The sequence below is a fragment of the Streptopelia decaocto genome (genome assembly GCF_964273445.1).
Source record: "Streptopelia decaocto genome assembly, chromosome: 1".
NCBI classification, from domain to species: domain Eukaryota; kingdom Metazoa; phylum Chordata; class Aves; order Columbiformes; family Columbidae; genus Streptopelia; species Streptopelia decaocto.
In genome coordinates this window covers 92,199,083-92,226,694 of record NC_138663.1, presented here as the reverse complement: position 1 = coordinate 92,226,694, position 27,612 = coordinate 92,199,083, and the positions used below count along the sequence as shown (strand labels likewise).

At 39.4% G+C, this 27,612-nt stretch overlaps 1 protein-coding gene across 1 annotated transcript; it reads left to right on the top strand.

Annotated features, from left to right (window-relative positions):
- Positions 1–17,500: 17,500 nt before the first annotated feature.
- LOC309449586 (uncharacterized protein C3orf85) lies at positions 17,501–27,001 on the top strand (the record flags this gene model as incomplete). Its single annotated transcript, XM_082071833.1, is given in 5 exon segments — positions 17,501–17,549; positions 24,688–24,749; positions 24,753–24,836; positions 25,037–25,122; positions 26,944–27,001. Coding segments are annotated over 5 exon segments (339 nt in total).
- Between the last annotated feature and the right edge of the window lie 611 nt (positions 27,002–27,612).

The window sequence follows — 27,612 nt, the reverse complement described above, 5'->3', positions numbered from 1 at the left end:
CACAGAGACCCACTCTCTCCTGTGCTTGCCAGGGACATAAAAAACTTCTTGTGAAAGTGTAAAAGTGCAACACTACTGCAGTTTACATCTACCTTTTTCTCTCTCTTTTCTTGTGCACAAAGGTCAGGCACAGCCTGTTTACTCCATGTGTCTCTCCGTCCTCAAACAGCAGAGGATCAGACCACCCTAGAGCAAGAAGGGTTATTAGTGAGACCACTGACCCTGATGCTGAAAGACCATGTGCTTTTTTTCTGGTCACTCTATTACTTGCTGCTTTACTAACTGTTTAGGTTCTCTAATGAAGGTTTATGAGTTAGATGCTTCATTATATCAGTTCTTACTGTGTCATTCCCTGTTCCCACTCCTTTTCTTACTCATTCTTTCAATTCCACATTTTTTTTCCACAATTTTCGGCTCTCATGTTGTTGCTTACCCTGCCAACTGTACAAGGCTTGCTGTAGTGAATCAGCTTTACAAACCTTAATGAGTGAAAACAATGGGCCATTTCTCTAGGAAAGTTGAGTTGGGTTGCACAATGAATCGATTATTTAGTCCCTGGTGTCCATGAACCTCTTTGTTCACCCCATAAAGGAGGACTGCATGTGGCAGTCTCCTTGGAACCATCCAGGCTGGTCAGAGGGGCAGGAGTAGCAGGTGAAATGGGAGGCTCAGGGAGGATCACTGCAGGACATCAGGCAGCATGAGGTTTGGCTAACAGTGAGGTATCTTCTTGCTTTACAGCTGTTAGCAAGTCCCTCCACATAACAAACCTTTCTGTAACAAACTGGACTTTGGAAACACAGGTGTTGATTTCTGAATCAAGATCATAGGCATCCTTTCTAAAGAAAGAAAAAGACAATTTTCACTTTTCCTGAGTATATTTTTACACATATACTATTCCAAACAGTTGTCACAGGGGCACCCCAAACCAACTCCAAACAAATGTAAGCTTAAATCAGCTTCAATTCAGAACTGAAACCAAAACCAAATGACAGACTGAAATGGAAGGACAGAAACCAGTGCAAGTGGGGGGTAATACAAAATCAATCAGCAACCTGAAAACATTTAATAAACTCTAGTTTTGATATTCCGGTTGGGGATATTATTACCATATGACCACACAAGAATGATGATCCACAGTGTGCATGCACTGACTCAAAGAGAAGTGTCTCTAACTCAAGGGTACCCAGAAGAAACAATCGCTTGCCCAGGGGGAAAAAAGGGCTCACTCAAGGATGTATCCAGGAGAAATAATCACTCACCAAAGAGGAGGTGAGGGCTCTCAGTCCCAGGAAGTCTCCTTAGGTGGCAGCCCTCATTTAAGGGGAAGGCACTGATCATAATCCCTCTGCTCCAAGAAGAACACTCCAAGGGAGTGTTTGTCAGCGGCATAATTTTGTAGCTTGGTCAGATCTGGCTGTGGTCATTATTAGCATCATTAGCAACAACTGTAATCTAAACAGTGAGTTAGCTAACTCGTTAGCTTGTCACTACTCATGGCCATATAACTTTATATTCCACCTGGTCTATGGAACTTGTCATTAAATGGACAACTATTTAAAATCAGAGACAAGTGGTTATAAGCCTATGATTCAAAAGCAAATCCTTGGACTTCATCTTTTGTCAGTACCTAGTAATCTTGGAGTCTCAAGTCCATTTAGAAAACCTTCCAGAATAAATGAATTCATTTGCTTTCTCTGAAAGTCAAGCAGGCTTTTCATTTACTGAATACTGCCTATGAGGCGTTTATTAGGTAACACCCTAAATTGTGCAATATGTAGTTTCAAAAAAATCCAGTATTTTTCTTAGTGCTACTATAATTCATGATACTTCAGAACAAAGCAGTTATCAGAACTCAAGTGCGTGTTATTATCTCTTCGGCTTGGTAGGCATTGACACATATTCCCTCAGCTCAGCAAATTCAGTACAGCTAACACATGCAGGCCTCTCCCTGTCCCGAAACCAGGCTTGAGTCAACCAGCAGAAGCCAGAGATGGATTTCAGAGACCAGAGACCAAACACCAATGGCCTGATCCACTCTCTACTCATTTGCCGTTTAGTTGATGTTTACATCACATTTGATACAATGCTCTGGATACCTCAGAAGCATGATAATATTAATCCTCAGTATTCAGAAGAGGTAAGGACAGTTTTCCTATTTCTAACATAAGTGGCTTGTCATAACTTGGATTAGTCAGCTGACTAATGACATCGGATGCCAGACTGTGATCCACTGCCCCATCATAAAATGCATGCAAACTTGCAGGGTCAGCAGATTCAGTAGGTAGTGCTGAAGATAATGAAGAGCTTGGTTTCTTGGGAAAATCCACATTCGTGGTGTATTTCAAAGGGTTAAATACAAAGAGCTGGCTTGCAAGAATACCTGGCAACCTCACATTGAGAACAGCTTATTTTCAGCCTGTTTCAAACTTAAAGATAGCAGGGCACAGACTTTGCATTATCTACTTGGCAGGGGCACAGAACAACTGAGATATCAAATGACAAAGAAACCTTTTTGATTATAAGGCTATTTGGAAGCTTGAAAAAGGGCAAATGGTGTCTTAAAAAGAAATATGTAAATAAAGATACAGCAAGAGAAAGCCAGAAAACACTTTTTAGACAGCTAAGGACTCCCCACTACAACAGTGTATAGCTTCTTCCCCACAGAAGAATGAGCTGTGAGTGAGAACATTGTCGTACTGGAATGCTTTAATGCTATCTGTATGTCAGTTTGCAAAACACAACGGCAAAATGATGCACATTTTTACCACAGAGTCTCTAAACTAATGAAAGTTACCACCATGACAGTCATTTGTAAGAAAGAATTTTTAGGAAACTGTCAGTGTGGGACCGTGAAGAAAAATATAATATGCAGCGATGTGAGCTTATGTTGACTCTTTTCTCACAAGCAGATGTCATTGATATGAGTTTTCTTTAAAATATTTGATTTAGAGGGTAAATAGCCTTGTCCAGATAACTGACCTTCAATGGCTATTCTTTGCATGACTTAAGCAAAATACAGGGGCTGGGAATTCAGGTGCCAGCTACATCTCAGTAACAACTAGTGCACATGAATCAAAGTTCTACATATTTGAAGAAAATTAATGAGTATCCCTTGCAAGCTTCTCCTCTCATTAGTTTCAAAGCAAAAGGCCATTTACACTCATTTGTGCCACTATTATTTTTCATCTTCTAACTGCATTGCTGTAGGTCAGCTTTCCATGGAACTAACTACACAGCACAAGGGAGTTGGAGAATTCAGAGCAAAAAATCCTCTCAAGTTGTCTTTTGATTTCTCAATGTGGCTATCTAAGAGAGCGTGGAAGTCCCAGACTTAATTCTTACACGTGGTATTTAAAGAGAAAAGCAGTTTTCAGGACATCAGCAAGACAGTGATTTCTTTTGCTAGATTTTCACCTTATTTCTCCTGCCATAGGATCCCAACATGCACTGATAAATCTAAAGGACAACGCAGCAAAGGCTGCAGCAAATGAGTAATGAAATGTGAATTCTGGAGAGAGGGCAATGCAGCAGTCAGGGAGGACTCTCTTGACTTTACACAATTTAGGCATGGTATAAGAAATGCCCAAAAACGGAGCAAAGATGGAAGAAGAATTGTAGGAAGGAGATTTAACTAGAAACTGAATCTGACTTGCAAACTGTGACTAATATCCTACTTTTGTAGAATTTTGAAAAAACAACATACAGGATATTTTCCTTAAAGCAGGTTTTAGTGAGTTTTTCTCAGTGTTAATACTGTGTTTTGGACCTCTGGCTTATTCCTGACATGTGGTGGTGCTACTGCTTAAAGCAAGTCAGATAGACTTCTATAAAGATCAATTTCACATTTTATTCATTTTAAAAAAATGCACAGTCATCTTAGAAACAGTAAAAAGCAACACCCCATCCTCATATTAATTTTTTCTTTTCATAGTGTACAAATGTTCTTTATTGATCTAGGCATATTTTACCTATTCTAATAAATGGCTCTATATGTACAGTATTCCATTAGTTTAAAGAAAATTCCTTTAGCCATGCAGTTCAGCACTTATATAACTACATTACTTGAGGTCATGCCACTTCTATTGTCCAAAAAGTACAGCAGAAATGTTCCTTTTAGCTCCACCTGCTGGAAAAAAAACAATGTGTTTGGAAATTAAGGGTCTTTTGGTTGTAAGTTTTCCTTCACTCCTACGGAAGAGAGCTGATAGAATGTTCTGATGTGCTATTCTAGCTGCATTTTTTTTGCTGTTTACTGGAGTTATGTTCTACATATGGACATATTTCATTTTGTTCCAAGCAGTGCAGAAAGGAAACTTGTTATGGCGTCTCTTTCAAACCTGATGAGAGCTATGCAAATGCTGCCCTTCGTTCAAGGCTGCATCTGATGCTCCTGGCAGCAAGAAAAGCAAATAACACACATGGAGGAAGGAGGGAGGAGCACAAATGAAGGCTGGCTTCTGAGACATCACAGCATTATAAAAAGATTTATTTTAGAAGTCTCCTATGTAATAACAACGAATATAGTTGGCTCTCTATTGTCAGAAACTGATTATGTTCACAGAATCACAGAATGTTAGGGATTGGAAGGGACCTCGAAAGGTCATCTAGTGCAATAGTCTAATAGATGGTAGCAGAGTTAGGCCAGCTCAACTCTAGTTCCTAGAAAGATCAACTGCCAAAACAAATTTGAGAAGGCTCAACTCAGTACAGCAGATATTCCTCCTCTATCAATGACCAAGAATAGAAAGGTCAGCTGAAAACAGCTCACCTGAAAAAAACAAAACCCCTTTTCTGCAAGGAAGCCAAACTGACAGTACATTAACACGTTTACTGGTGTCAGTAATGCCAAGAAATTGGCTTTTGTACCCAAATGCAAAGCATGCAATTTTGCATGCCTTCTATTGGAAGTATAAAGACAGCTTAGGAGAAGAAAGAATTGAAAAAAAGGCATCCTAAAAGACAAGATCCATTTGACTGCGGGATAGTTTTCAAAGAGAAATGAAAATGTCATCACCTGACATTTCTGAAGCTGAGTTTTCAACTCCCGAGACAGAGTGCAGGCAGGAGTGTTAAACAGAAGAGCTGGTCACAGACCAGTACACTCCATATGTTTCCCTGGGGCAATTAGTGTCACTTCCCCTATCAAGGGGCTCACTGTACTTACTAGTGAATATGTCAAGTCTGGTTGCTCATGAGTCTCTGAAAATAAACACTACGAAGTCACTGACAGGGCCTTTAGGTTGAAAAATGAATCCTCCTAACTGATACAATTTCAAAAAAGAAAGTTTAATTGAACAGTCCTTTGAAAGAGAGGACTCTTAGACTGCCTTGTGAAATTCTAGAGAAAAGAAGCAAAACATATGCAACCAAAAACCTGTCTCAAGCCAGCTTTTAGGCTGACTTAATCTAGTTTTTCTCCTCCCTCCTTTCCTGTTTGCACTGCTGGATTTATACTGCAGATGCAGAAGCTCTACCCTTCCTGTGAACACACATGTACCGTGCCTTGGCACCACGCCTCTCCCCCCTCAATGAATACGGAAACACCAACCCAATGTTGAGATGCCCCAAGCCAGCAGGATGCCAGGAACATGTCCTTTCCTCACCGCAGACCCCCCAGTGCCTGAGGGTCACCACAGGCTGCTTGGAGCAGTCATTAGCTAGTACTGCAACACATGAATGCATTGGTATATGGCCTCAAAGGCCTTAAAATTATCAGCAATCCACAGAACTATTTTAAATCATTTTTATTTAGAAATCCCTTTTATGACTTATGAAAAGCATCACCTCTGAGAAGTTGTGTAGATGGCAACACTAAAAAAAAGTGTTAGCAAGGGCAGCCAGAACTGAAAGCCTCTTCACACAAGCAATCACAACAACCTCTTCCTCTCTTTCCCTCCCTTCTCCTGAGTTGCAAAGAGTGGGGAAAAGAAAGCTATTTCTTCATTTAAAGCCCAATACTGATGATCATGTCACTCCCCTTTGAGGGAAAGAGAAGAAGCAGCAGGAACAGGTTAGGCTTCCTTCCACGCATGCCATCCTGGACCTGCCCTCAGGAAACTGAGGCACCACTTATGCAAGTGGGGACTGGCCAAGCTTTGCCCAGGGGGAATGGCAGGAGGAAGCAGACTGAGCCTCAGCATGCACAGGACTATCTGGTACATCAAACCACCCAGGGTGGTGGCTGCTGTCTGGGGCCAGTGATGCCAGACTGCCCAGTAGCTGCATCTTGCAGTGGGGAAGGAATTCCTGAATAAAAGTCTCGGTTAAAAGAAAAAAAAAAAAACCCACAACATAAAAAACCAGAACAAAACAAAACAAAAGGCAGAAAACTTTAGTTTTCACTTTAGCAACTCATCTGCAGGAACAGAATAAAACCACTCTATGGAAGAGATGCAATTTAAACTTCAAAGCCATTTGTACCCATCTGTGGCAAGCGCAGTGATGCTGACTATCCCATAGCAAATGGAACTGACCAAGAGCAGTGAGCCCTGTGTGTCCTTCACAAGACTTATAGAATTAAGTTGTCTTCCAGGCAATAGTTTGCTAGGTTTTGTTTTTGTTGTTGTTGTAGTTTTTTTTTCTTCTTCACTTTGGGTAGCAAGGTCTTAATGCAATATCTGTTTACTACAGTTCTCCAAGAGGCAAGATGTTTCTTGGCTTTTATCCAAACCATTTAGTTCACATACATATTGGAAAAAGCTGTCATGTCAGCAGCTAAGGTTGATATCAAGAGAGACAATAAGAGGATTAAGAGGTGGAAAGCTTTAGAAGGCAAGCTACTGAATATTTCACAAGTAATGAAGCTGAGAGGGTTACGGATGCAAAGGGAAGGTCAAAATGCTTAAATCCCTCAGAGACAGTTAAGAAATAATAAAATAGCCATTAGGCATTCCAGATGTTGATATACATCTTTTAGGATCCCAGTATTTCAATCTGATTTTTATACCAAGGTTTTGCTGAATGTGTGTCAGTGACATACATCACTTGCAAAGGGGATTTGCTGTGATACATCTACAGCATCACAAAAATGGTCTGACATTTGAGAGTGCCTCTTAGGGCTGATACTTGGTGCCTTTATTGCTCATTATTATTAACACCTGAATGCTACCAATGTGGATGGAGTTCCACATCTCCAACTGCGAGGGTCTGGTGAGATCCAAATTGGTGAGTGATTTCACAGAGACTGACTCCTTGTCACAGTTACCCCCTCCCACCTGATCATCTAATTACATGGTTAAACAGATTTTTCTCCATTATTTCTCACCACTATCAATGGGGGAAAAGCAGATAGTAGAAGGATTTTACAAAGCATTACATGCGTTTGTCAGCAAAAGGACCAGGCAGAGGTAAACTCAGGTGTTTTCTGTAGCCGTGTCAATGAGAAGAGGCAAGGCACAGCAGATCTCTCTTTGTAATTGTTTCATTTTACACTACAATGATCTCACCTGTAAACTTGAAGACACAGTGTGCCAATGGGCAACTCAAAGAATGTTAGTTTCTTGCAGAGTAGGGAGGGACTTAAGTGTTACATTAGCTTGCATTATCCTTTAACTTACAAGTATATCTGAAATAACCCTTCCCTGTCTCCAGCCTACCAGGAAGGCATTAAGAAGCTTGGACAATATATTTTATATCTTTATATCTTTGAGCTCATGGAGCACACTAATGAATTTACACTTTGTCAATACACTGTTTCTGTTATACCATGTTTTTGTGACACGTTTTACTTAATGACTTTCTGGAAATACTCAGTCATAAGAAATTTCTCTCCCACCTCCAGCTTAAGTACAGATATTCTACTGTTAGAGCTGAAAAATGCTTGCCATTTCCTTTTATCTTGACATGCTATTTCAGTCTTGCATCCAGGCACTTTGCACTTTAAAAATGTTTGCATTATAAAGAGTAACTTTCTAGCCCTTATGACTTTATAAAAAACTGTTTTCTTTCTTGGAAAAGGTAAATTGGCTTTTCATTAAAAAATATTTATAGAATTAAATTAGGAACTCTTTTTTTAACTTATATTAAAAATGGTTACATTTAAAAATTACTGTTTCCCTTGTACTACTACTGAGCTACTGTGGTTTTGTATTATGAAGCAACTTTGGCTAGCAACTTGCCTACTGTGTGATTTCTCTTTTATTCTTGGTAATTATTTTCAAGTATTCATCCCATTAAATAACCAAATGAAAGACAATAAATCTGCATGCACAATAAAGGAGTTTTAGAGGTATATAATATTTGTTCATTGGAGATGGTAAATACACAGGCAGCCACAGCTGCTTCTTTGAGGAAGTGTGCTAAAAGGACAAGTTAAGTCAACATTAACTAACAACTGAAAACTGGATCTTCTGTGTACACTAGTTGAAATGACTGTTGGGAATTTTTTGGTGAAACTATTAATTGCAACAGATTAAAGATGAAATGTCATTTTTTTTCCCCAAAGTAACATGCCAGTTTCAACCCAAATTTTTGCATTTAGAAGTGTTGAATCTAGGCTAGGTAACATGGTACATTAGTTAACTTGAGAGAAAAACTTTAATTTCCTACAGGTACAATGAACAGGAACATGGAAATCAAGACATCAGAGATTATATCTTCAACCTATGTCTCCATTGTGTCAACAGAGATTTAGATAGCTTACCAGATTTAGTGCTGGTAAGTACCGTTTTTCTTTCAAGCAATTAGACAAATCATAAAATTGCAGCAGTTACTTTTTCAAACTCTATTTTCCTGTGGGATACAGTGAACATTTCCAGTATTTTCTTGAGATGGAGTAGACCCAGACATCAATCTTTGTTGCAATAGCAAAATGTGATCATGTAGGTTCGGCCCAATAAAATACTTTTCCCCATTAGCAAACGATGAAAAATAAACCCCACAAAATAGTCAAATTCATCACTTCATTCATCTCAGATGTCATTTACCATTTTCTGTACCACTTTTGTAGAGCATGGCCGATTTTGTCAAAGCTTTTACCAACTAACTGACAGAGAATATCTTCCTTGCTCAGTCACTGCAGGTTCCACAAAAATGAAAAATATTTTTGTCCTTAAAACATGACATTTGCTAGGCATTATTGAATATCTCTGCAATCACTCTAAAAAGAAAGTCAAGAGTAGAGCTAAAATAAATAAATTGGAAAGTTTTAAAGAATTGGAAGTTATTGACACTCATAAATCCAGTAACTGTGTCATGCCAATGATCAGGAGCAATATCCCCAGTTTCAGATGTATTGAGTCAGGTAAAAGCAGTTTTGTCTGGTGATTCAAATACATAATTGCAAAGGTTTCTGTTAAGGATTTCTAAATGGTAGAACATTGACCAAGACACTGAACCTCCTTTCTTAAACTCTCTTTTAATATTTTTTTTTATTCTGTATTCTGTACATTCATTTGCAGCATTTTTGAGTGGTGATGCAATTACCAGAGATGTTCTCTACTTAGTTATAAGGCTAATGTTTTTTGAATTTAGTAAAAAAAAAACCCCAAACACAAACACAACAACTTTTGTGATAGTGTGATGGGATGATCTATGAAGAGCTGGAACTATGCAGATGTGTTTTTGTACATAGAGAGATCAAACCAGGATTCTGACCTGCGTAGCTACATTGCTAACAGATCTATCCCTGGTTTACCACTACAATGAGATTTAAAACCAGGTCTCATCTTCCAAGTGCACATAAGGATCGGTTCATCCCACAATCAGCAACAGCAGGTGAAAGGAGGATTGAAGCCAGATTAACAGAAGGCCTTCACAGAACAAGGATTTAACTTGACTGTGTTAAATACACCTGTGGCACAACTCATGCCACTAGTAGTTAATTCCCACTGCAGTCTGTGACAGCACTGAAAACGCTCCCCATATTGTTCTAATTATAGACTTTTTCGTATTTCTCATTGGGACACTAATTTTCCCAGTTTTATGAGAACACAGGCTACAATTTGATGCTCAGTCCTATATGTCAAAGTCAATTCTTTTCACTGTATGTTATTCAGCTTTCAAGAAGATGCAATAAAAATTGACTTTACAACAAGCTAAAACATTTGTTTCCTTATAGACATTAGAATTTTCTGTACTAAGCAAGTAAAAAGTGGGTGACAGCACAAGACACTCCCAACATCTTTGTTGTGTTAGCTGAAAAATGGCATTCACACGCTCTCCCTCCAGGGGCTTATTTTAGAGGGAGGAGCTTCAGAAACACTGCCCCAAATCTGTGCAGGGACAGCAATATATATTAATTTCTGGAAGAGAGGGGCCTTAAAGATTTCTTCATTTAAAATTGCTTCAAGTTGTACCCACCACTGTTCCTACATCACTGCTGTCAGAAAGGCAAGAAAAACATACAGAAGATTCTGGATGTGGCCTTATACTACATCAAAAGGAACACGGTGTGTGTTTTTTCTCTCTGCGTGCCACAGCTGCTCTATTGTGGATCAGGAGTGATGGATTAGAATGACTCCAAGAACTGCCAGCTAATATCTAGACCACAGCAAGATCAGACAGCAGCAACCTGTCTGAAATGCTGTGACAATGTCTGGCTGCCATAAGAACTGCAGGTCATGCTACTGTAGGAGATTTTAAAGTAGCAACCTACAGTTTCGTGGGTTTTTTTGTTTTGGTTTGGTTTTGTTTGTTTGTTTGTTTGTTTTTGTTTTGTTTTTTTGTTTTGTTTTTTGTTTGTTTGTTTGTTTTTTAAGGCATTGAAACTGCACAATCATCTACGGAATAGGAAATAAGCATTCAGAAGATAAAGTACTGACAGTCTCTTGGAGATTTTTCACATTGCTTCAGCTTCTTGTGCAGTCTGATGCCACCATATTTTCTCATTACACTGGGGCAGCTGCACTCAGGTGAACTAAGAACAAAGCCACTGTCAGAGTTATCAGTGGGGCTGACTGAGCTGGTTACTCAGTCATACCCTTGGACCTGTACTTGAGTTCAATGGTTAAAAGGAAAATGGAAATCTAGACAATCCAGTTGCTTGTAGCTCCTTTAACTTCACTGTGCACTGAAGACACCCATTATCCCATGAAAACAGGACACTCAATAGGTACAAAATCAGATGTAAAGCATAATGAAATTGTTGAAAATGTAGAAAAACACTGTAAGCATCATAGTATACACACTGAGAAAGATGTTAGAAGTTTAGTTACTACCATCTCAGCAACACGAGATGTATTTCTTGGACCTTACAGTCATGTATGAAGATTGTGACTTCACAAACAAGGTGACCATTCAAAGCAATGATTATCTAACTTTCTAGGGAACTTACCTGAATGTTAGCAGCCTTTCTTAAACTTTGTACCAATAAAAAGGAAGAAAACTACAGTGACTGGTTGTGCTGGTCACTCACCATGTGTTAAGAAAAGAACTATGAGTTTTAAGCCTGTGGGTGGTGCTTGTAGGGGACTTGATGTGAATGGCTGGGGGCATGGAAAGAACAAACCTGCAGAGGACTATTCAGACACCAGAACCCCAGCCAGAGGAAGGGCAAACCAGACTCTACCTGAGATATGGCTGTGCTGCCCGAATACCAGGGCACAGGTGCCCACCCTGGTGGCATCACAGTGCGGGTGGGTGCTCCCACTGCACCCAAAGAGCTATTAAACTCTCGAAGTACATGGTGAGGTGCCCTGACCACCAAAGGGAGGTGGATGCCTCCAGATGCTCTCAGGCCCTGACCTCAAGTCACTCACAAATTAGGAAGGTTAAACAGACAGCTCCTGGCCCAGCTCCAAGCTGTTCCTCCTGCCCCATGGGAGTTTCCCTGGAACAGTTCCTCCTGCAGACGGCAGCCCAGGGGTGGTGAGGCCCACTTCCAGCACCTGCTCCTCGAACTGGCAAACTGAGGAGTAAGTGTCATTGAAAGCTGAGAGTTTTACACATTGCAATTCTGGGAAAACGTGGTGAGTTAAAGCACTCATGCCTTCTCCCCCTGTGAAGAGAGAGTTATTGTGCCCTCAGAAGTCATAAAGGTGAAGAGAACACAAGTGCTTGAGCACAAGAGCAGCAGGATGGGACTGGTGGTGCTGTTTGGCACACGCAAATGTGGTTTATCAAGAGCTATAGCTAGTTGGAAAAAAAACTGAACTAAAACACCTCCAAGCAAGAAGGTGTAAAATGCACAATCCTACTGTGCTAAATACCTCACTGTATGCTGCTAGGCTTACTTTAAAACACACGAGGCATTTGAAGTAGTGTCCAATTAGGGACCTGTTACCTTGCTCACATTAGACCTCCCTGGAGGTCTTAGCTCAATTCCACTGCATGCAGATTTATACAAATTGCCTTTATACCATCGCCTTGGAAATGTAGGGGATAATGAATTCCTATAAGGAGGAAAATTTTGTAAAGGCAGGTTAGCTAACAGAATGCACTTAACCAGCCTGGGGCATTGGTAGTGACTTTGGAGGGGCATCCTCCCCTGCACTGCCTGCAGCAACAGGGACCAGAGTGCTGTCCTTGGGTGATGTGGATACCCACCCTTAGGGCCAGGCTGATGGCAGGTGCCTTCTGAGACTTGCACTACTTGGAGGCAGCAAAGCAGAATATAGAAAACAATACCTGGAATCAGTGACTGACCCAAACCACTGAAAGTCCCCCAGAACTTGCACAAAACTCCTGCTAAGCATTGTCTTTTCTATTGAATTGCAGAAGCACCCACGCTGCAAACAGTCCCAACTTTAGTCTTCCTGCCTTTCCACCAGGCAAGAAACATCATACAGAATTATGTAGTCGGGCTCTCCCCATGAGACAAAAGTAACAGAAGAAATTTTGCCCAAATAATTGGCAGGTGCAGGGATCAGCACAGCACCTTATTCAGCTATAGATTTTAAAACTGGTTACAGAACTGAGGTATTGAGAATCTATCAAGAAACATTAAACATTAAGCTACTGCCTCTGACTTCAAGTCCTTAGCCACAATGCACTGGTGGAAACAATGATGGTCACTGTTTTCTCAGTCCTCTCCCTAGGCCTCTCCTGCTGGCCACTGTCAGGTGTGGGATGCTAGGCTTCCAGTTTAACCCAGTATGATGTGTTTTATTCTGTGCTCCTCAGGCATAGCCACTGGAAGAGGTTTGCTTCAATTACGTGGCTCAAGTCTGCCTTTGCATAACTCCTTGCTGAGTTTAACTGGACTGAATCAGGCAGCAAATACCAAATGTAACAACAAGACAAGGTAAAAGAAGCTTGTGGTCTCTTTACACTGGTGATATACATCCTGTTTTGAGTCCTTATAGTAGATTGTCCCCCATTTACAACTTTTTGTGCATGCTTCTTTGGTTTTGAGAGAGGTTTGTCACATCCTGCACATGTTTTATGTTCCTTTAAATACTGCCTTGCACATGTCTCATTTACTTCAAAAAGATACCACAGCAAGACAACATGCATTGTCAGTTACTTAAAAAATAAGGTTCAACACTGGTGTAGGTACCTTCGCTTAAGTCAAAGATGTCTTAGAGATAAACATACAGAATTGATAAATGTTAGAGAGGCTGAAACCAATGAGGAATTTGATTCTAAATCCACCAGAAGACCATATTTTTCAATAGTTACATAATGGTTTACAAAGTCTGAGAGATTAGCATTATATTTAAATGGCAAAATTGGACCAGAAGAATTGAGCTTCCTGTTGTGAGACACATCTGTAGGTGTGAAGCAGGTGCCAAGGGAGAAAAAGAGTGTCGGTTTTTCAGATCAAATTGGTCAACTTCATCTTCCTTTTTTTCCCTAACCCATGATATGTATGATTTCCTACCCGTTTGTGCCTTCCCAATAACTTAATATGTCAAGTGATTTCAATGAACTTGAAGCAACAAGCAATCTCAAGGATATTCATCCCCTGTCTCTCAGATATTTTACAAATTGTCCATTTTATAGCTACTTCACTAGTGAAAAATACATTAAAAATTACTCAAGGAAACAGAGTCCTCATTGTATAGCCAGTTGTCATCATCTTCCTCAGGATGCTTTTAAGATGAGCACAACCTCTTTTCTTCCTAAAACTGTTTCAGCTATAATCAGCTACAGTTTGGGGTTTTTACTCTTTTTCCTGAAACAAACAAACAAACAAACAAAAGATAATAGGAGGGGAAGAACATAGATTTTTTTTTCCCCTGAAATGGTGATTTACTGTCTAAGATTATGAAATATAAAAGGAAGGATTTTTGGATCTTTCCCTAGCTTAGAGATCTGCTGTTTGAAAATTTTGCACCTTATTGATAAGGCTAGTACCACTGAAGAGTGCCTGAAACGTCCCTTCATATAATCCCACTTTAACTTGCCCACAACTCAGTTCATCTGTTCTTTTTTCTTTTTGTTTTTATTTTTGTTTATCGTTTGTGTGTGTATTTTGTTGTTGTTGTTGTTCTTGTTGTGGTGTTTTTTTTTTTTTTCTTTTTAAATATGTCAAGTGTCTGCCTCAGGCTGAATTTTTTTTGGAAGCATTTCAGCCAATATCTCAGCTATTTCAGCAAATGAGACAAGGATGTGCAGGGGGAAGTTTAACTTGCACTGAGTATTCTGATGACAACTCCTTTGAACAAGCTTTCCGTGCTTTAAAGTAGAGAATAAAATTTGACAAGAGAGGGAGAGCATCATATGAAAATGACATGATGATTCATTCCTCCATATGAAAATTTGAGCCATTGGGCCAAGTTATAAGTCTTCCAAAAAACTGCAGCCTGCATATCTGTTAGTGATTAACAGCTAAAATTCTATATTCGATGAGCACATTCGTGCTTTTCATGGGTTTTTAGTGATATCCAGATTGCTTGTATAATGCCCTCAAAGAAGTGCTACGAGCACATCTGCCTCCTAAAAGTTTTTGTATGTGAGACAGCTGGGCATATGCAACCCTCAGACTAAATAGACATTACAGGGTTTCAGGAAGAACGCTGGCTATTCTGAGCAGAGGTGAGACAGGGCAATAGCAGGACTGGGGTAGAAGGAAAGGAGGGGGTGAACCTGACAGTTGTACATCCACACGAATATGGGAAGAAGGACACATATGACAGGACAAAAGGGAAATCACACTGGGAAGCCAGTCTCCTTGTAAAAGACTCATAGAGTCTTCAATCTAAAGAAGTTGGATTTTATGAGCATAGCATTATTTTATGTGAAATTGCAGAGGATACAACAAGAGGGATGACAAATCTCAAGGGAAGAAGGCAGAGTTGGGCAGGCTAGACAAGAAAGAGTAGGGGCCAGGAGCAAGACCAACAAGGAAGTGAGCATGGCATGGTAAGGCATGAGACAAAGAAAAGCAGGGTGGGTGTTCAGATGTTGTGGATGTAAACATCCAAGGGGACATGCTGTCTGCAGTTTACCTGCTTCCTAGATCTTGTACCATTGCCTACACTGGCTGACCACCATCCCACTCTAGAGCAGACCAAGCCTTGCATTCATCTGAATGCAGAGACTGGGCCCAGGCATTGCAACATCCCCACCATGTTTTTAGCCCCACCAGAGGACTTTCTGTGCCTCTCACTGAGGACATTCCATGTAACAGAGTAACGGCTCCATCGGTAAAGGACACAGACAAGTCATATTCTACAGCATGTGACAGATTTTATTTGGAAATTGCAAGACCAAGGGTGAGTTTTTAAATTCTGGAAGCCTGGACTTAGAATACTCAGGATCAATTGGGATCTGTGGCTTCTGTCTGACTGTTTTGTCATTTTTTAACTCGTGTTCATAAGAAAAGTTTTCTCATCTCATTTTCTTGCTTCCTGAGATAAGGAGTAGTAGGTATCTTGGGTCTGTGTTGCCAATCCAGCATGAGTCCGTGTGATCTGTTCCCAGGTAGCAGTGAAGTCTTACTGGCTACTATCACCTCTTTTGGCCTAAGCAGTATCACTAGCACTATTCTCTACGAGCAGACTGCACATTAAAGAAGAGATAACTGCAGTAAATATAAAATATCACACCAACATGTTCTTCCATACATTATACTAGGAACTGTGAGAAAAAAAAAAAACAGTGGTGGGAGGGAAACTGCAATAGAAAGGCAGGTCCATGTAAGAAAGAAGTATGGAAGAGGCTAGAGAAGATGGCCCCCAAAAGTTTGTGAGATTAAAGGATAACATGTATGCTTGCCTGGAATTTATTTCTGGGTGTTTTACAATTCTTGAGAGCTTGTCTGTCACAGCCATTTGTGTCACTCATTGGCAAATATCCCAGTCTTTACACTTTTTATGCTAGTGCACAAAAATCCTGACATCTAACATTTAATTTAATAGGTCAGAGGTAGGGAAAGATGATCATAAGCTTGAATAATTAATATTTGTTGTTGACTTGGCACCAGAGTGCAGAGCACCTGCCTCCAAGCATAATTTGCTAGGTTAGGCTGATTGATTTTTTTCTTTTTTTTTTTCAGAACAATTCTAAAATAATGTTATACTAAAGTTGTGAAGTGACCTACTGAAAGGTTGAGGATTCCACTGTTAGACCTGCTGTTTAATAATCTCCCCCTCTGCCCACTAAAGTGTAATGAGAAAAACCATAAGACTCTGTAATTACATAACTAAACTCTCTTTTACTTCTCAATAAACCTTTGCTCAATCCACTATCTAGACTGGATGGTTCTCACTGCGAACGTAAGAACGAAGTACTACTGCCCATCAGTGTGGAGCCTGGTCCCTGACCTGTAACGTCAGCAAGGTCTAATTCTCTGATGTAAAGACCTTTGAGCACACACACACCTGTGCTGATGAACTGCAGATCAACTAACCTCAATGTGTGATAATGCTCAGCTTTTCTGTGGTCTGTTGTGATCGGTGTAGGTGAGATTCTCAAACTGTTCTGTAGCAAGAGCCAGTTCTACATAAAAAAACAATATCTAACTGGACAGGTGAGGAAAGTAAGAGCATGAACTCATAGTATCCCATACTACAGAGTCCCAACACCAACAGAAGGCGACGAGAGACCCATGCCTGGTTCAGGGCAGGAACCCAACTCCCTCTCTCCTTCTGTGCTCTACTGCTTTCTTGGTGAGTTTTCCCACATAGGTTTATTTTACTCAACCCAAGCATTATACAGCTAAAATATACTGTATATTTAGGTGCTGCTCTCAGAGCAGGTGGATTCAAATGCTGTTTCCCACCATTCATATTCACATCAGACTATAAACTGCTCATGCCCATTACCACAATGAGGGGAAAACAATCATGCAGAAGAGTGACTCACAGACACCTGCCTGTTCAGTGCACACAGAACAAGCCCAATGTGCTATTTTGCATTATAAAGCTTATGGAGAAGTTAATGTATCCACACAACAATGAGCCACTATGGCTCATTAGAGGCTCAGCTGGCAAAGTTCAAAGTGTACAAACATAGACACGCAGGACAAATCTGAACTAAGCATTGTACCCTGCCCTCTGCCTGCACCAACGATTTACAGGCTATCTGGTAAATGATTTATAAACCTGAAGATAACAAAGTATAAATGTATGTCTGCCCATGCTTTACAAAGGAAACACTTTCTGGATAATTTGCTATGTCTCTGAAAATGTTTCAAATTTTGGTGTCTGCTCTGCTGTTTACAGGTAAGTGCCTAGCACCCTATCTCACTCATGTCGTTTCCTTCTGGCTTGTTAAATAGTGAGATGGCAAAAAACCCCGTGTTACCACTGGAACAGTACTGATGGAGGAGAATTAACTGGAAATCACTGTAGCAGGGACATATGGGAGAGTGGGCGAGCACAAGACTGTATAGCAAATTCTGTGAAATACAGTCTTGATTCTGCTCCTCATCTACTTTTGAACCTCTTACTGCTCAGCAACTCTGGTATGAAGAGTGAGGATGTATTCCTGACCTAAGGGGATTCTTACTGGATGGACTTAAAATCGTAGAAAGAACTTAAAGCTGTTTTCCTGGAATCTTGCCTAAACATTATTCTGATCTCGAAATTTATTTTTTGTTAGAATCAATTTCACATGCATTTATAAGGACCCAAAATGATCTATCTCACAAGTGATTTCTGGGATGTCTGATTTGAATCGCTTAAACAGACTGATGTTTTTAAAGCTCCCAGGCTGTCTGATTATTGAAACTTCACAGCACCCTGCAACCAGGGCACCTAAAATCAAGACTCACCCTGTAAATCTTGGACCAGAATGAAAATGGATGGGGCAGGGCTGCAGCATCAACAAGGCTGAAAGAATGCTCTTCCCAAAGCAGCACAGACTGGTACAGTCAATGATCAGTGATGCACATGCTGTGAAATTAATTTATTCCTCACTAAATTAGAACAAAGCAGGCAGGCAGTAAGTGCCTGTTGACTTCTTAGATGATTGCCCCATCATGGAAAGATACTCCACCCACATGTGTGCATTAAAAGCATTTCTTAGATCCAAGTGCTCCAACACACATGCAGTAAATACAAGATGTGAAGAGCTAAGGCAAAATGAGATAGACAGAATTGGACAATGATTAATCATGAATTAATAAAAATGTTTTGTGAATTGGGACCATAGTCAGTTGTAGTCTGTCTTATGGGCCAAATTCTCTTCCTTGCCGTATCACCCTAAGTTTTGGCTGCAGTAAGGCTCTGCAGGGAGCAAAGGAGATGGAATGGGCCCTTCTCCCTCCTGCAAGTTAGACCTTGCCTAGAAACCTTCCTTTTCCCTTATTTGCAATTCCTGATCTGTCATACAGCTGAGCTTGGACTATTTCTGGGTACTTGTCTGTCTTCCTGAACCGCACAACCCCTTTCCACTGAAGGCAAGCATGATACAAACAGTGCCACCTGGGAGCACTACAGCCTGCTGCCCCTCCTTTTGGAAGACTTTACTTTCATGTCTCTTATGTCTCTGTCTTTCCCCACAGCTTTTTTTGCCCTCTTTCCCAACTTCCTTTCTTCAAAAGGCAGGAAGAACTATTTATTACTGATTTTTAATGAGCTCTTAAAAGTTTCATTGCTCACAAACAGTTCAGTTTTTCATTAATTGTGAATCTTTTCACCAATGATCAAGTTAATGGTGAATTAAAATAGAGGCTCTAAGACTCCCTAATGAGAACCTGACACTTCATTACACCCTCAACTCAGCTGCTATAGATCACTCCTCATAAAAAAACACCTTTGTGCCTCTGGGAAAAGGTTTTCTGGGCTGTTTTCAGGGTGCAGCAGCAAGGGATGGGCTGCAAGAGTGTGGTGTCCTGGCACTGGGATCATTACCAAAGTCTCTCAGATGTCCAGCTGGGGTGTCTTGCCTATTCACTCAAGGTTAAACTGATGGCCACATATGGATTTAGGAAGGAAATTTTGCCAAGACCCACTAAACAGGACCAATGGACCAATGCTTCTTTAAATAGTTTGCTGCAGGGAAAGGAGTTCCTTCCCTAGGATTATTTAGGATTTTTGTCAAATTGCCTTGCCCATACCTGACAACCTTCTTGACCCCTGGCATCATGCCAGCAATTCATTTAATAGCTAATTCTGCATTAAGTGTCTATAACTTGTCTGCCTTTGCTGATGAGGGAATGAGGTTGATGTTGCATCTCTAATGATTGCTAATGATTGAGCTCTCATCTCCTGAACCAGATAGTCCTTGGGTCTGGTGCAGTAAAATTAAGACTTGTCAAATAATAGAGGATTCAAGCTTTAAAAATAAACAGATGATGCCAAAATTTCAAAGACTGGATGATATGAACAATGTTGAAGAAGTTAACAATCAGTGACTAACATTTGCTGTCAATAGGTATCACTAAATCTGACTTATTTTTATTTTAAGGTCTGTTACCATCCAGACATTTCAGGATACATAACCAAAGTGCATACACACTTTTTTTTTTTCAATATTTGAAAAAGCAATATTCAAGTGTTTGACTTTAATGTAACTGTACTTTTCAACTGACAAAAGGTGACTTGTGGCCCAGAGGTAGCCTGCAAGATCCAAAATTCTATCCCTGCTGCAGTCTACCCATGTATGCAAAGTACTGACAGATATCTACATCTTGATTTCCATGGAATGCCACATAACCTAGAGAAATACTTCAGTGAAGAGAAAACCAGCTGCTTTTCACACTTTTATTTCAGCGCTTGCACTGTTGGGCTGTGGTGTTCTGAATCCTCGGACCAAGCCCTGGAGTCTGGCTTTGTGAATTTTTTCTGAATTTAGAAAGTTAGATGGATGAAACATGGGGCAGGAGGTGCCCTGACTCATTTCTAACCTTAAGAAACACACCTCAGCTGCAGCATTTGATTTACTTTTTCAAAGTTCCCAACACGTCAGCACCAGCCACCTCAGCAAGGTTAAAGTGTCCAAGGTTGAAGTTTAGCTCTGTCCAAGTTTAGCCTCTGTCCAAGCTATGTCCTAAAGTACTAAGACTGGCAGCCTCACCCCCATGAGCTGACATTTTGACCAGACAATCGCTAAAGCTGATAATAAGAAGAGTTATTAGACTAAAAAAATAAAAGGAGCCAGAGCAATTGCCAACTTTTGACATTTAAATTCCCTCAATATAAATAACTGCAGCAATAGGTTTCCAGGCTGTCAGAAACTTGCAGTAGCCTTCAGAAACTAGGGAGAGAAACAAATAGCTCCAGTTTATATGACAATGTGCACAGTGACTGAAGTGTTGCTAAGTAATTGTCATTTTTTTGGTAAATATCACAGCAAATTAGACATAAACCACTTTTCCCTGTGGTATATCTACCCCAGGGATAAATTTTGGTCCCGAGCCTTGGGCTTTCTCCTCACCACTTATGCTGCTGATCTAGATAAAAAAGGCTCCCTGGGGGAAGCATATCCTATACTAAAGCAAGTTTAAAGGTTTGTCATCTTATCATTTAACTCTACCATTAGACTTGCAAATGATGGCTTGCCTGCTCTCCCCAAAGACTACTAAGCACATAACGGCTCACACTGCTCAATTTTTAAAGAAGAAAAAAACCCATATCAATGAAATGGGTTCCTAAGCAGGAAAAGGTGTCATAATTTAATCCCATACTCAAATGTTTGACTGTGTGATAAAGTGGATCATTGTACATTGAACTGACAGAAAAAGATGTCTTCCTGGGAACATTTTGTAGTCAAAACCCGCTAAATATCTTGCTTTCTAGAAATCTATCCTTGCACAAGAGAATTAAGCTTCCATTTGAGTCTAGTATGAAAAGATTTTAATGCACAGTAATTTAAGTTCTATGCAGGTTAATTTTGTATTTAAAGTGCAATTTGCCTGCTACACTGTAATTTTTTTTATTATTGCTTTTTTTTTTTTTTTAAAGATAGTCCATGATGGATTAAGTACACCTTTGCTATTTTGACAAAGATGACAGGGTTCTACCACCATTTCCTTCTCTTAAGTTTAGTCTTGTACCAGTTTGCACTAATCCAAAAGGAGATGCTCAGAAGACATGATAGCAATAATTTTGCCCCTGGACAATCTGTTCAGGTGTACAGGATAGATAAAATTACCTGCTGAAGGCAATAGTTATATGAGCTACGCATCTGCTTGCAAAAAACAACCATTTTTTCCTATAATTTGCTTTTTGTATGAGAACACAGAGTGAATCTTCAGGAGATGATGAAAGGAAACACTCTAACTGGTAACAGCTGATATAGCCCCTGTAATAATTCACTCCCAAAACGCATTCCTCCTATATCCCTTCAGGCCATTAATCCCCAAGCGTACTTTTCAAATAACATATTTATTTAAGAGAAAAGAGAGGAAACAGTATTGAATAAAAACATTAATGTACAATATGTCTCACTGCTCCTCACAATGAGTTAACTTTGTTTCATCTTTTTTTCAGCTCAATTTTATGCACTGTGAGCCATTTCATTAACATTACCCACCTACTCCTGACTCCCTCTAGTCTCACATCCAGGTGCTCTGTAACTCCATTTTCCTGGTTTCTCTTCTAGTCTTCTGCAAGGTGGAGAGCTTCAGTCTTTCAGGAATAGTCTGTGTTTATAAAACAAGTACCTGAGCAACAAACTCTTCCATGGTATTTTACTAAGCTGTGCAAAAGCTGGGGCAAAATTACACCAGGTCTGAGAAAATTAAATTTAGGCAAGACATAGGTTATTTGCTGAAGACCATTCATTGTACTCGGAGGGTCAACTCAGATAGAGACAACTGATCTGATGCCCCCAGGCCTACATTTGAGCTTTGAGACCTTCCTTTCTCTGACCTCTGCCAGAGCACAGGTGAACACGCAACCTTGCTTATCTGTTTACTCCCAGAGAAAGACCAACAGGATTATTTCTGGTTTCACTAGAAATGGTCTCACTCCAGTTTTTCTGGAGGTGAAGTTTGGCCCTTTCAGAGACATATAAGGAAGAGGAAGAGAGAATGAGCTAAGTCTGAAGGATTAGCTTGAATATAAAGGTACTTACCTGATTTTCTTCAGGTACTTCTGCATCTTTGGAGTGTGCCAGCAGCCAGGGACCAGCCCTGGAGAGGTGGCTCCCAGGTGCTAAATGCGAGAGGTGGAAGGATTTGAGAGAGCAGCTAGAAAAGAGCAAGAACCGGTATCAACAGTGACAAAAGGACCCAAGAGCAGAGCTGACACCCCTGCCTCCCCTCAGAGAAGCCAGGTGCACTTGAATCAAAGTGAATATTCAGTATGGTTAGGAATGGCATTTCTCCTTGGATACAGGTGCAGCCAGAGCAGACTGTATATTAAAAATTGAAAGTTAATACACTTAAGATGCAGCACTGCACTGCAGCAGCTAAGACAACACCTGATGGTCCCACCAGCAGAAAGACAGGCTCATTTTTTTAAGACACTGGCAGCAGAGAAAAAGAAACACAAAAATCAGAGATGTTTGATGATCTTGTTTTCTAGTTTACTGTGAAGCTGGAAGACTAGAGCACATATTGGTAATAAAATTTAATGTTTAAAGGCCCTTACTAACTATATATACACATTTAAACAAAAAGTGAAACCTGTTACTGAGTCAATTTCTGATCTCAATCCAGAAATGTGATCATCAGCTTACAAAATATTTAATACTTAAAAAACATTCTAAACTCACTAAAGCAAAGTTAAAAGCTCATAGATTTTCTACAGGATAATAGTAAATTGACAGAGAATAAAAGAAATTTGGCATGAGCGTAGTTTTATCTTGTGCAGCTCTGGAACAGAAGTATAGCAGTTTAATAGACAAATGCAATAATTTTTTTTTTTTTCTTTTTCTTCCCCAGGCCAAAATCTTACTTGTTTTCTCAAGTACAGAAATATCTATTTCTCAGTTCCCTAAGGAAGAGAGCAGTTCACACAACAAGAATCTTCACACCAAATGTTTGAACTTAGGTTTTTCTATGGAGTTGTTAACATTTTTCAAGATGGTTTTTCTTGAAAACTCCCTATCCCCAAATTTCTGCCTCCAGTTTCTGATTATAGTAACTGAAGTAAGAAAGAACTACCAGGACTGTCATTACTTGCCAAGTAAATTTTCTAAGGCAATATTTTATGTCTTTGTTAAGAGCTAAGATGACAACCATCTTTTTTTTTGGTTATTGTTGTTCATTACCATATCATCAAGGATTTTCTTACCTTATTTTCAAGCATTTTTTTTGACTTTGAAAAGAAACAAAGTGAAAAGGAGCCTCAAATACACTAGCTCACATATCTGCTACCTGTATGCATTCAGCATATGTTTTCTTTTGTTTAAAAAACTAAAGAGATACCATACTGCAGATGATCAACAAAGCTAGCACTAGTAACAGGTGAACTGGATTCAGCTGAGCATTGTACATGAAAACAAACGTCTGACATTCTCAGTTAGATTTTCCTCCTAGAAATTCAGGAAGCAGGGCATTGGAGAACTGTTGGTGAGGCGAGAATTTGCCCTGCTGAGCTCCCACTTTAAGACACTGTAGAAAAGGGTTTGAGTTCTCGGCCTGTCTGTACTAAGTATGTGCAGGTCACCCACAGGTGTCCACTTAAACCCACTTCACTAAATTGGAGCACAACTGTTTACAGACACTGGCCTCAGCTTGGCTGATATTTCCAAGTTTCAACTTAATCAGTTGTTCATTAAAATTCGTATTGTCTGGATTGACGTACTATTTCAGACCTGTTTAGCCCCAAATGAATTTATGTCTCAAACACTGGAGACTAAAAAGAAAAGACTTCTCCTGTACCAGGGCATTACATATGAAGTTAATGAGGAAGTCAGCTTTTTTTCTTGGACAGAATGGTTGTTTCAAGATCTACAAGAAGTTCTTCTGCATCTGGGGTGACCTCAAAAGCTGTCTAAAGCAGCATGATAACAAAGTTGCTCAAAATTTCCATGCATGCAATTCACTATATGTAAAAGATGTGTACATTTTGTTGTTGTTTGTTTTATTGTTGTTGTTGTTTTCTTTTTCTTTGTTTGTTTGTTTTTAAACTTCAGGCTTCTCAGCATACCTGAGACTAATTCAATTCCAGTCTAGCTTTTTTTTTTTCAGTGACAAGTTTTTGTATTAAAAATTAATTTGTGCCTTAATTTGGTTGTAACTTTATTTACGTTGGATTCAACAGCAAAATAATGAGTTATAGCAGCTGTTTTATTAATGTCAAGTTTTTTTTAAAAAAAATCTTTCTGAAGATCGAAGGTGGAACCATTTTTGATTTCTGCTAAATAAACTACAGGTCCAAAGACATGCTCACATGCTCCTTCGGTATAAATATAGTTTTTGAAGTGCATATTCTAAAATATTTTTGTAATACCATGAATATTACACAGCTTCCATTTCAGGTGTCCTTGGAGCACCTTTTCTGACAGAAGAATCTGCAAATCAATTTATATGACTTAAACGACAGATACCATATTCTCTGAACTACTGGGACCCCAGCAGCAGCCAGAACACATGGGGATACACTATGGCTGAGCAGGTATTTTCTTCCATCATCTTGCAGTTTCTGTTGAAGGAAGGAAAGTGCAGGTCTGGGATTAACTTGTAACAGTAAATCTTTGGGGCAAGGGAGGAAATCTGTCCGATTTATCAATGTAGGCAAGGTTGCTCAGTAGTCACACACTGTATCTGTTCAGTATGAAAGCTCAGAATATTCTTTTCTGTTTTGATCTACATCAGGTTAGTGAAACATGGAAAGCTTTGAAAGACACAGCACAATACTACATGGACTTGGGTTCTTCTGCCTTCAATCCTTCAATTGCCAGGTATGATGGGGGTTTCTCAGAGCATTTCATAGGCTCGGAACGCATGCTTGAACCTGTAAGTAAAATTGGCCAATATAAGGGTGCTGGCAATTGGGTCCTAATTGTATAGCTTGATACATTGACAAACCCAATTATAAGAGACGTCTAGAAAAGTTTAAGATCTGTTTTTACTGTCCAACTTCTCTAGTTATTTAAATGAGGTAATTTTACTGTGGCAAGTTCTTTTTTAAGCATGCTTTGGAAGAATTCATTAAAAGATTAAAGAATATATATCTTTTTAAAAGTCCACAGAAGCTATGCTGTAGCAATGTATCCTACATGGTTTAAAAAGCAGACAGAAAGCAATTCCTGAGGAGAAAAATAAAGGATAAAACCCCCCATCTATTTCAGTAACAAAATTGTATTCAGTGCAGAATAAAACCTCAGCAGAACAAAATGGAGATGAGACATAGCTGTTGGTAAAACCACTATTAATAGATCAGCACACAAGTACATGAAATGAAGTGTCTGAAATTGTCATAGAAAAATTGTTTAGGACTGTGTTAAAATGGACACATTTTTGGGACAAAATTTTGTCCAATTTAGGGAACAATTGCTAAATGATTCTCTGTGACAAGCACAATGCAGAATACACACATTATTCCTGCAAAACATTTTTCATATGAAGATACTGCAGTCCTTTGAAACAAACAGCAGTGGGTAAAACTAAACGCATACAGCTTCACGTTTCAGTGCTTTAAATAGTTACTGAGACATAGCAGTATGATCAGTCTGACTGTAACCACCAACAGGAAAATGGATAGATTTCTTCTCATAACATATTTTTAATTGAATATGCTTTGAATTTTATTGCCTTAAAAGTAGCTTTCTTTTTGAAAGTGAGCACAAAGTTTCATTTTGAAAGGCAGCTTTTGAAAAGCACTTTTTAAAATAAAATAAGAATTTGATTTGGAGAAGCTCAGATTGAGATGTCTAGGACTGTTCCACCTGAAAGGTGATCCCAGTTTCACTCAATCTAAGCAGAAGAGAACAGCTAAAAGTCATTATTTCCTTGCCTTCATGCCAAGACTTCAGGTGTTGCCCTTGGGTGACTGAAGGGAAGCACCAGGATATTCTCTCACTGTTTCTAATCCTGATACAGGCAGCAGCTTTCTTGGCTAGCAGTAGTCATTCTGCCTTATGATGAATCTGAAGTTACATTTACTCAGTTTTCTGGAAAGAAACCACGCTGTCTTTTCCATATAGAAACATTATTGAGAGAGAATATGCCTAACTGCATCTAACTGTTATTTGTCCAATACATGTGTCTGAAGGCTGCGGTCCTGACAGCTGTCAGGCATACTGCAAGATGAGTTATGCCTCCAGAATGATAATCCTTATGATTGTCATATGACAGGATTAAGGCCAGTTTACAGAAACACACTTACAGGCACTCCCACTGAAGCATGTTCGTGATTTCAGAGTGAGGCTGGTTAACTCCCAGACTGAAATAAACATCCCAATGCTAATATGACAGAAATTCAAATCCAGACCTTTTATGAAAGCATATAGTATAGATGACATCAAGCTAGAATTTACAAAAAACATTAAGGATAAAGTAAAACAGTGATTTCCAACCTTATTGTTCATGATTAGCAATATTTCTGAGACAGTCAAGAAAAGCAAGCCTGCACAGCACATGCAGGAATCTGGTTCAGGGTCTGCACTTCCAGAAGAAAATGTGTGCAAAAGCTTGCAAATCTGAAGATGGTAGATGCTGACAGGATCTTTAATTTAATCCTTCAAAATTTTTCTAAAAGCAATTTATTCCATCTTTTCTAGTGACAACATCAGATCTTACATGGACAAGCTACAGCAGTCTGGGACTCACCTCCAGTAACAGACAAGGATGAGCTATTAAATCCTGCATGTCTCATATTTGGCCATGTTAGGTTATGGCATGTTATGCATTTGCCATTATGTATTTCATAAGACGACTTTATCTCATCCCGCTGTCTAAAGCCAAAATTAACATACCAGTTCTCTCAATACTGCATATTTTATATTCATAAGTAGAAGTGACATGTAGGTCATGGTAAATTGAATAAGAAATTGAAGACAATGTAACTATTAACTTTTAGCAGATTATGTTTAAAACCCCCTGTGTTTTCAGGTAAAACTTTTTTTTTTTTTTTTTTTACTTAACTACTGATTTTAAATGTACATTCCTGCTTTTGTGACTGAAAACCACATTTTTTATTTCTCAGTATTTTACTTTATCTACATTTTTGAGAGACAGTTAAGAAATGGAAACCAATCACTTTGGGTGGGTAAGAGAAGCAGAGCATGTTTGCTCCAGATTTGGCTAGTAAGAAGAGTGTACTCCTGTACTTCAAGTGCATTTCCATTTTTTCAAGTACTCGTGTCATATTAGTATGTATTATAGTGTACATTCATATTGTGTATGCTTTGCATTCTGCGTTTAAACTTCTGTACTCAGTCTTGAATGCT